Source organism: Crinia signifera, chromosome 5, assembly GCF_055691185.1.
Source record: "Crinia signifera chromosome 5, ASM5569118v1, whole genome shotgun sequence".
Taxonomy (NCBI): Eukaryota; Metazoa; Chordata; class Amphibia; order Anura; family Myobatrachidae; genus Crinia; species Crinia signifera.
In genome coordinates, this window is record NC_139221.1 from 69,381,444 (window position 1) to 69,392,175 (window position 10,732).

At 42.6% G+C, this 10,732-nt stretch overlaps 1 protein-coding gene across 1 annotated transcript; it reads left to right on the plus strand.

Annotated features, from left to right (window-relative positions):
* The first annotated feature begins 2,978 nt into the window (after window positions 1-2,978).
* On the plus strand, window positions 2,979-8,227 carry SNAI2 (snail family transcriptional repressor 2). The gene is made up of 3 exons (XM_083187412.1): window positions 2,979-3,299; window positions 4,405-4,947; window positions 6,846-8,227. The coding sequence occupies exons 1-3, from the start codon at window positions 3,221-3,223 to the stop codon at window positions 7,028-7,030; spliced, it is 807 nt and encodes a 268-aa protein (XP_083043538.1). The 5' UTR covers window positions 2,979-3,220; the 3' UTR covers window positions 7,031-8,227.
* Window positions 8,228-10,732: the final 2,505 nt, after the last annotated feature.

Sequence of the window (10,732 nt, forward strand, 5' to 3'; positions counted from 1 at the left end):
CATGGCTAAGGTCGACAGGGTTAGAAGGTCGACACAAGCATTAGGTCGACAGTCAAACCTGTCAACCAAAATAGGGTCAACCTAGTGACTGTATCCCGGCCGGAGCACCTGTTGTATTCATGCTTCATCTTCGGCCTGTCTCTATGAGTAGAAGTGATTGTACAACTGAAGTCCCAGGTGAAGTTTGTCCTGCAAGGCCACAGTTCTGCAGCGGCGTACATTGGGGGTTATTCTGGTTGCGAGTCCACCAAATCCCACCTTGCGAATGGTCGTCTGGCCGCCACCCATTCGCAAGGGCGATTCTCTCGCAGGGCCTGTGAATGGATATTACACAGTAACATCCATTCACATCCTAGTGTGATCCACCCACATCATTCGATGGTCGGCAACGGCGAAGGTGCACGCATAAAAAAGTGACACTGAAGTCACTTACATATGCGTGGACGCTCGTGAGAAAGTGGGCGGGCAGCTGACATCCGGTGATGTCAGCTGGCCGCCCCCTGCACCTGCATCATCGGGTCATTTGCATGAGAACACCCAGCGTTCTCATGGGAGTGCCCAAGAAATGCTGGGCGTTCCCATATGCAAGTTTCCCGGCCCGCCACCCCACGCCCTTCCACGCCCTTCCACGCCCCCGGCCCACACACTTGGGTGCATACGCACCCGGTGTATGCACATGCGCAGAAATGACCCTGTGAATGTGCATACGCCCACCGTCGGAGCCAATGTGAATATTCTGGTCCGTGCGTACATATCATAATAAGGGCCACTGTCCCCTCCGATGTGTTCCACCAGTCGCTCTGCTTACATTAGAACTGTGTTGGACTTTTTCCTTTTGTAGTCTGTACTGTCTACAAGAGGTTCACGAGCTACAGGAACATGGACAGGGCTGTTTAATGATCCTGGTCCCAGTATAAATAACTACTAATTGAACAACTTCAACTTACAGTATAGTTGGGTAAGTAACTATTGCCTATACAAAGCCGAAGCTATTACGTTCTTGTGCACATTTTTGTTGGCAGATTCCAGTGGCTATCACAGATTCTTTTAGGTTTGTTCAATCCTTACTACATTATTAGAAAGCCTAGTGGTAGGCACCTGTCCTGGTGGATTAAAACCCCCCAGTTTATGAGGTTGATGCCCAATTTGGAGAGCTATGATACTGTCATCATTGGGGATGGTGTGTGATTTTACATCACACATGTTGCCTCTGAAAGACAACCGAAAATGGGAGTACACATGATAATTACATTCCACACATGTCATTTACAACTAATATAAAGTTCTCACGAATCTCTATTTTATACTGATTACCTTTTCTCTGTTGCCCCTTATTTCGTGTAATGTACTCAAGTCTGACAACTGGATATATTGTAATATGATGTAGTAATACTGTCATATACTGTTATATACCTAATGCCCTGGGGAAACAAGTCTTCTGGGGCTGAGATTGTACATGTAAAGAAAAGTATATGGTGTACCTATTCACACCAGTCATTGTACAAGTGAAGCTTACAATCCTCATTCCTATTATGGGCCAGAGGTACTAAACTTGAAATATGATAAAGTTGAGATTGATGAAGTACCAAACAACCAACCAACCAACCAACCAGCCAGCTCCTGTGATTTTTTTAAATCCAGCCTGTAGCATGGCAGCTGACTGGCTGGTGTTTTATCATTCCCTACATTATCACTTTCCCTGACTAAGTACTGTACATCTGGCCCTATATGTGCTGTACACAGGGAGAGCTCATTTATTTATTTATTTATTTATTTATTTATTTATTTATTTATGTCAGCATCCAGTTAATCTACTTTTCAGCTGTTCTGTAGTTTTGTGTAAAGTCAAATAACATTATACACGTATTGTTCGGTGAGCTTCCAGCCAAAGTCTCCGGGCAGGTTACAGAAGATAGATGTGTATCCTCCTGTTCGTACTGCAGTGTCCACTCTACTGCAGAGCATTCCTCGGATTGATTAGCAGCACATTGCAGAGCATTCATGGGCTCTATTAGCAGCTCAATGCAGAGCATTCCTAGGCTCTATTAGCAGCCCATTGAGAAGCATTGTTAGCAACCCATTGCAGAGCATTCCTAAACTTTGTTAGCAACCCATTGCAGAGCATTCCTAAACTTTGTTAGCAGCCCATTGCAGAGCATTCCTAAACTCTGTTAGTAGCCCATTGCAGAGCATTCCTAAACTCTGTTAGCAGCCCATTGCAGAGCATTCCTAAACTCTGTTAGCAGCCCATTGCAGAGCATTCCTAAACTTTGTTAGCAGCACATTGCAGAGCATTCCTACGCGCTGTTAGCAGCCCATTACATAGCATTCCTACATTTTATTAGCAGAACATTGCAGAGCATTCTTAACTTTGTTAGCAGCCCATTGCAGAGAATACTTAAACTTTGTTAGCAGAACATTGCAAAGCATTCCTAAACTTTGTTAGCAGCACTTTGCAGAGCATTCTTAAAATTTGTTAGCAGCACATTGCAGAGCATTCCTAAACTTTGTTAGCAGCACATTGCAGAGCATTCCTAAACTTTGTTAGCAGCACATTGCAGAGCATTCCTAAACTCTGTTAGCAGCACATTGCAGAGCATTCTTAAAATGTGTTAGCAGCACATTGCAGAGCATTCCTAAACTTTGTTAGCAGCACATTGCAAAGCATTCCTAAGCTTTGTTAGCAGCACATTGCAGAGCATTCCTAAACTAAGTTAGCAGCTCATTGCAGAGCATTCCTAGGCTATGTTAGCAACCCGTTGCAGAGCATTCCACAGAGCATTCCTAGGCTCTGTTAGCAGCCCATTGACCACAAGCGCTCACTTTTTTTCTTTTTGACAGCCCATGAAAAATCACAGTCTGCCTCTATCCATAACTGTCCCAATGGGAGGATCTGAAACTTGAGACAACTTCTGTCCTCTTAGCCAAATGATTGGATCATTCACCCTCCCAAGAAAGCATGCTGGATGTGTGAGTGCTCAGAGGGATTTCGGAAACGATTGGAGGAGTAGGAAGGTCCCTCCCCGCCTGCACCTGACTAGCAGCTATTTACAGCACTTTTCAAGAAGTCTCTGCACTAGTAGTGGCACTTGTGTGCAGTGCATGAGCCCGGCAGCGCACAGACCATGCTATAGGGAGCGGGGCTGGGCTGCAGGAGACCTCATTCTGGGAACCGTTAGCTGCAAGCTCTGGGGACCAGCCAGGTCCCTCATCACTGAAAATGCCGCGATCTTTCCTGGTCAAGAAACACTTCAACTCCTCTAAAAAGCCTAATTACGGAGAGCTGGACAACCATACAGGTAACAGACTGAATAAGTTACACTGTGACAGCTTCCATATTATAAAGCATTCCAGCACTCATTAATGACTTGCATGATATACAGCACACATTAATAATGACTTGCATGACATTCAGCGCTGGTAGCACCCATTAATTATGACTTGCATAGCATATAGCGTTTGCAGCACCCATTGATGATTTGTATGGCATGCAGCACTTCCAGAACCCATTAATAAGATATATGGTATACAGTGCTTGCAGCACCCATTAATGACTTGCATGGCACTTACATCGCCCATTAATAATGAATTGCATGACATACAGCACTTGCAGCACCCATTAATAATGAATTGCATGACTTGCAGCACTTATTATTGATTTGTATGACATGCAGCACTTACATCACCCATTCATATTGAATTGCATGGCATACAGCACTTGCAGCACACATTAATAATGATTTTCATGGCTGGCATCACTTGCAGCACCCACTAATGATTTGCATGGCATGCAGCACTTACATTACCCATTAATAATGAATTGCATGGCATACAGCACCCATTAATAATGACTTGCATGGCTGCCATCACTTGTAGCACCCATTAATGATTTGCATAGCTGCCATCACTTGCAGCACCCATTATTGATTTGCATGGCACACAGCACTTGCAGCACCCATTAATAATGACTTGCATGACATACAGCACTTGCAGCACCCATTAGTAATGACTTGCATGGCTGCTATAACTTGCAGCACCCACTAATGACTTGCATGGCATACAGCACTTGCAGCACCCATCAGTAATGACTTGCATGGCATACAGCACTTGCAGCACCCATTAGTAATGACTTGCATGACATACTGTATACCCGTTAATAACGCCTTTCATGCAATAAAGGGCTTGCAATACCCAATATTCACTTGCATCCATGGGACAGAGCATGGGACGTGTAATATGTATTGGGAGAACGGGTAACTTGTACTGGGCATCCAGCTTGGCATGGCAGTGGGCAGCGTTCAGTAGAAGTACAGTAGCGTGCTGGTAGAGGATGTATTGAGTTATTATATGCCATTCATGTGTGTGCTTATCCTTATCTCTGGCTTTATTCCTTTGCACCTCCAGTGATCATCTCCCCATTCCTGTATGAGAGGTACCCAGTGTCAGTGATGCCACCAGCAGACATCCTCAGCTCCGTTGCCTACAGCCCCATCACAGTGTGGACTAGTCTGCTGCCCCCTCCCCTGCCCAGTGACTTGTCCCCCCTCTCAGGATACCCGTCCTCATTAGGACGCAGCATCAGTCCGCCTCCTCAGTCCGACACCTCATCCAAGGACCATAGCGGCTCCGAGAGCCCGATCAGCGACGAGGAGGAGCGGATCCAGAGCAAGCTCTCCGAAGCGCATGCGATAGAGGCGGAGAAGTTCCAGTGCGGTCTGTGCAGTAAGACCTACTCCACCTTCTCCGGGCTGGCCAAGCACAAGCAGCTGCACTGCGATGCCCAGGCCAGGAAGGCGTTCAGCTGCAAGTACTGTGAGAAGGAGTACGTCAGTTTGGGGGCACTGAAGATGCACATTAGGACGCACACCTTACCCTGTGTCTGCAAGATCTGCGGCAAAGCCTTCTCCAGACCATGGCTGCTGCAAGGACACATCAGGACTCACACAGGTAACACACTCACCTACAGGATGTGCATCTATGGTTGGGGCACTGCAGTAATACTATGTCTGCTGTTGTTTCTATGTATAAGTACTGTTTATGTGATCTACAGTATTTACCATGTTGTACCCAGATTAGCAATGTATTAGAATATCTGGAAAAGTTCTTTCCATAACAGTTATTTCTTCAGTATTTTCCTATGAGTGGTATTGGTAGTATGCATACTATGGAAGTTCTAGTGAAAAGTCTACTAGCATCTGCATATAGTACCCTACTAGCATCTGCATATAGTACCCTACTAGCATCTGCATATAGTACCCTACTAGCATCTGCATATATTACCCTACTAGCATCTGCATATAGTACCCTACTAGCATCTGCATATAGTACCCTACTAGCATCTGCATATAGTACCGTACTAGCATCTGCATATAGTACCGTACTAGCATCTGCATATAGTACCCTACTAGCATCTGCATATAGTACCCTACTAGCATCTGCATATAGTACCCTACTAGGGTTTTTGGCATCCCTCTGCAAACTAGAATGCTTTTCTGTGAGAATGACTGTGCAGGGCCAATGTGGAGGTTAAAATGTTCCACCTCGCCATTAGAGGTGGTGGAACTCAGTTCCACCCCGTTCCCCCTCACTTTAACCCCTGGCTACTAGCAGCTCCATGTAATAATCCTGCTAGCAGCTCCATGTAATAAGCCTGTTATCAATTGTTATGCAGCCTGTGAGCATTTCTATGTAATAAGCCTGCTAGCAGCTCCATGTAATAATCCTGCTAGCAGGTCCATGTAATAATCTTGCTAGCAGGTCCATGTAATAATCCTGCTAGCAGGTCCATGTAATAATCCTGCTAGCAGGTCCATGTAATAATCTTGCTAGCAGGTCCATGTAATAATCCTGCTAGCAGGTCCATGCTATGCAGCCTGTGAGCATTTCTATGTAATAAGTTTGGTAGCAGCTCCATGTAATAAGCATACTGGCAGTTCTCTGTTAAAAGCCTTCTTACAGCGCCATGTAAAAAGGCTACTAGAAATGGTTATGTAAAAAGCCTGCTAGCAGTTCTACTGGATGTAATATGCCTACTAGCGGCTACATGTAAAAGGCCTACTTGCAGTTATATGTAATATGCCTACTATCCTCTCCATGTAATATGCCTACTATCCTCTCCATGTAATAAGCCTGCTAGCACTTAGATGTAGTAGTACTAGCAGTTCTATGTAATATGCCGACTATCCTCTCCATGTAACCCTGCTATCAGTACCATGTAATATGCCTGCTATCAGTTCTATGTAATATGCCTACTATCCTCTCCATGTAATCCTGCTATCAGTACCATGTAATAAGCCTGCTATCAGTTCTATGTAATATGCCTACTAGCGGTTACATGTAAAAGGCCAACTTGCAGTTCTAAGTAATAAGCCTACTAGCGGCTACATGTAAAAGTCATACTTGCAGTTATATGTAATATGCCTTCTATCATCTCCATGTAATAAGCCTGCTATCAGTTCTATGTAATAACCCTGCTATCAGTACCATATAGTAAGCCTGCTAGTAGTTCTATGTAATTTGCTTACTAGCAGCTCCAAGTATTGAGCTGGCAAGTAGTTGGATGTAATTTGCATTCTGGCACTTCTATGCAAAAAGCCTGCAAGTAGGTCTGTCATATGCTAGCAGGTATATACAGTAAGCCTACCAGCAGGTATATATGTAGTTGCCAGTCATTGATCGTCTCTATAATTTCAGGAAGGGTGTTGATTCATTGTAACCTTTATTAATTACTATTACATAATTGTCTTCTCTTACACTAAATGCTACAGCACATATTGGTTAAAGTGAAAAGCTGTCCTATAAAGTAGACATGGTAAAATATTATAACTATGTATTTGTTCCCACAGGAGAAAAGCCATTCTCGTGTCCACATTGCAACAGAGCTTTTGCAGACAGGTCGAATTTGAGAGCTCACCTGCAAACCCATTCAGATGTGAAGAAATATCAGTGCAAAAGTTGCTCCAAAACTTTTTCCAGAATGTCCCTGCTTCACAAGCACGAGGAGTCTGGCTGCTGTGTAGTAGCACACTGACACTCTCCAGTCAACAGATGTTTACCAGGACTGATCAAGCACATTCAGAGTTCCTGCTGCAAGGGCATGGGGACAGATCCTGAGGTATTTTACCTCAGCCTGCTGAGGAGACAATCCAAATGTACCAAATGTCTTCAGCGTGGATCTGAAAGATGAATAATATTTTTGAAGATTGCTGTAATGAAAAATATGGCTTTTGTGAACCAAATATTTCCTGACTCTTGAAAAAAAATGCAAAAAGAGCTACAGACCTTATTCTTGCCAAAATCATTTCAACCGGATAGTATTTTTTATATAGCAGTGTCTTAATAATTCCTCAAATACTCAGGTGCATTCTCAGCCATACACTTGCCTTTTCTTATTATGCTAATATAAGATTAAGGGCCAGATGCACTAAGCTTCAAAAGTGATAAAATGGAGAATGATAAACAGCCAGCCAATCAGCTCCTGCCTGACATGTCGCAGACTGTGTTTGTAAAATGTCAGGCAGGAGCTGATTGGCTGGTTTTTTATCACTCTCCATTTTGTCACTTTTGAAGCTTAGTGCATCTGGCCCTAAATCAGGCAAGTCCAAACTATAGCCCTCCAGCTGTTGTGCAACTACAAGTCCCATCATGCCTTGCCACAGTTCTGCTATTAAGGAATGCCAAAACTATGGCAAGGAATGCTGGGATGTGTAGTTTCACAACAGCTGGAGGGCCACACTTTGGACATGCCTGCCCTAAATCATTATGCAGATTCTACTTTTAATTCCATTTACACAATGCAAGTGGTCAAACAATCTATGCAAGAGTTCCCCATTGTGCTGTTTTCTAGTAAAATCTAGAATGTGCCTTAAATAACTTGTGGATTAGACATAAGCATTGTACCTTTTCTGCACAGTAAAAACTGTATGGAATTCTATTTTTTTTTTTTATAATGGGACCAAGTGCAAACAAAATTGAGGGTTTATGGGAGGTGAACTGTAGATACTAAAGTGCACAAAGGAAATGATAAGTACATTTTCAGCATTCTCCGCATAAAATCCCTCTGTGCCTTTTTTTTATAATATTTTGTAAAATATGTAAATATATTGTAAATGGTTATATTTTTATATATGTTCTGAGTGCGGAGTGAATGAGACCGGGGCTGCCTGCAGCTTTCTAGAAACTTGAAGAATGAGAGAGATGCATTTTCTAAACCTTTTTTAAAAAAAATAAAATCATTTGAAAACAAAAAAATTTTTTTGTCTTTCTTTAAATAAAAAAAATGTAAATATATGAGATAAAGAGTACAGGCCCCCATCCACTAGTGCGATATGGCCACTTTTTATTCCATTCCGATGCACTGCTGTGACGGATCACATAAAAAAGTGACATATCGCACGTCCTTTTTCTGACGGTCTGCCATGATTATAGTCTTTTTTATAGTCACAGTTATACTTACACTTACAATTCACCGATCTGTATAACCAAGCAAACAGCAGTAATCATCGGACAGCATTTAGCAATATCCCCGGTTAAAATCCAAGCCCTATTGATTTGATTATTATCAGACATTGCAATTGTTTCCCAGCCACACACTGAGAAATCTGGCTAATTGCCCAATGTTGGCTGCAGCAATACTGTATGTGTCCATTATGTTTCAGATGCCATATGTTTTTATTCAATTGTTTATTGAATTACAGTTTCTTATATAGCGCAGCAGATTCTGTTGCGCTTTACAATAGTAGACAGTGATAAAACAAACCGGGTAACAACAGACAGACTTGGAGGTAAGAGGGCCCTGCTGCAAGCTTACAATCTATAGGGATATAGGAGGGAAACAGAAGGACAGCACCAGTAATAGCATAGCAGTCCCACCAAGTTACAAGTCCAGAAGAAAAGCTATATAATACATAAGTGCCTCAGTGGGTTATGCATGTGGACCTTAAATATGATAGGCTTGCCTGGAGAGGTGTTTTGTGACCATCACCAGATAGTTTTAGGAACAATAGTAATTTGTAAATAGTAATGTGTCATTTATTTATTTATCTATTTATTAACCCTTTCTTATATAGCGCGGCATATTCCGTTGCACTTTACAAAAGGAGACAGTGATACAACAAACTAGGAATTTATAGACAGTCAAAGGGTAGGAGGGCCCTGCTCGCAAGCTTACAATCTATAGATTTCAAATGTTTGTGATCATATCCATTTAGACTGATTGTAATGGTTGTATCTAGGATACCTCTAAATAGGACTGGTGTAGTGACATTTTGCTAGGATACAACCTTCCAGTATGCTCTTCCAAATATTATTGCTAGCCAATGGTACAGCTGACCAGAGGACACACTTGGACAGCAGCGGGAGAGTCACCTATTGACACGTATTAGCATATACAGTATTTCATCAACATAGAATATGAGAAACATGTGCCTTGTGTACGTGAGATGGCAATCTTCCAATTGTTTATAGAATCTTATTAACACAGCGCATGTTCTATCTCCCATTAGCTTCTATTAGTAATAGTGTATGCAATGCTCGGCTGTCTACCATGAGCATAATCCAGCCCATTACAAGGCTATCTGCTTATTCCCAATACATGCCATTTAAAAGACTTATAGGTGGGAATTTACTAAGATGGATACACATAGGATGTTGCTATGGGCAACCAATAAGGATCTACTTTTTGTTTTGCACTTTCTAGAAGATAATAGATAGTATCTAATTGGTTGCCTATATATTGAAATAGAACTCCCATCTTAGTAAATTCCCCCCATAGTCATAAAGGAATTGTTTGTGCTAATGTGTTTAGATAAGAAAATCCACACATTACAGGCTATTTCAAAGAGATAGAAAGATTATTAATGGTAGAAATATTGCGTGCTGCCTACTAGGAGTCATTCTGGTGTGGTTACACATGCGCCATCCTATTTTCAGTACTTTGCGAATGCACAATATCCATTCTGTGTCTGTGTGAATGGTTCCTGTGGCATAGGACACAGACCGGCATCAGACTATCATCGACTGACAGTCTTGTGCCGCTTCGGTGGCGGCAACAGGGTCATTGCCTTTTATGGGATGGGAAGAGGACAAGGACAGAGAGGCCTCTGCTACATGACAGCTAGAGCAGCATAATGCCGCCCAATGTATTTTTAATACTTAAATAAGTTGGTTGTGATAAACAGGATAATGCTGGATACACACTAGGCCAGTCAGTAAGTGCATACACACTTACTGATCATGAGCTCAATGTGTTGTCCCTGACATCACAACTGGGGAGCCATTTACATGTGTCTGCTCAGTTGTGATGTCAGTCACTGGCTGCCTCTGCAGCAAGGGTATGGGTGGTCTGCACATATATTGGCCAATGGCTGTGCTGCAGGGCCACCATGATATGTCTGTGAACGATGTCAATCAGAGACACATAGCAGGCACACACCTGCTAATGGCATATCAGCAGGTGTGTTCCTACTATGTGTCTCTGAATGACCTCGGAGTATATCGGCTATTCAATTGAAGGACGATATATTGGCCATTGTGTATTGTGTACCCTGCATAAGAAATACATTGTAGGAATTCCATCTATCATGCAAAAATTGTATTGCCCAGTTGAAAAACAGAAACACTTCTAGGGATAAATGCTTGAACCACGGGAATGCCCCTGGATACTATGGACAATTAGAAATTACGTCAGTGGATGATTCATATTCCATTTGGTTTTAACTTAACAAAGATGCGA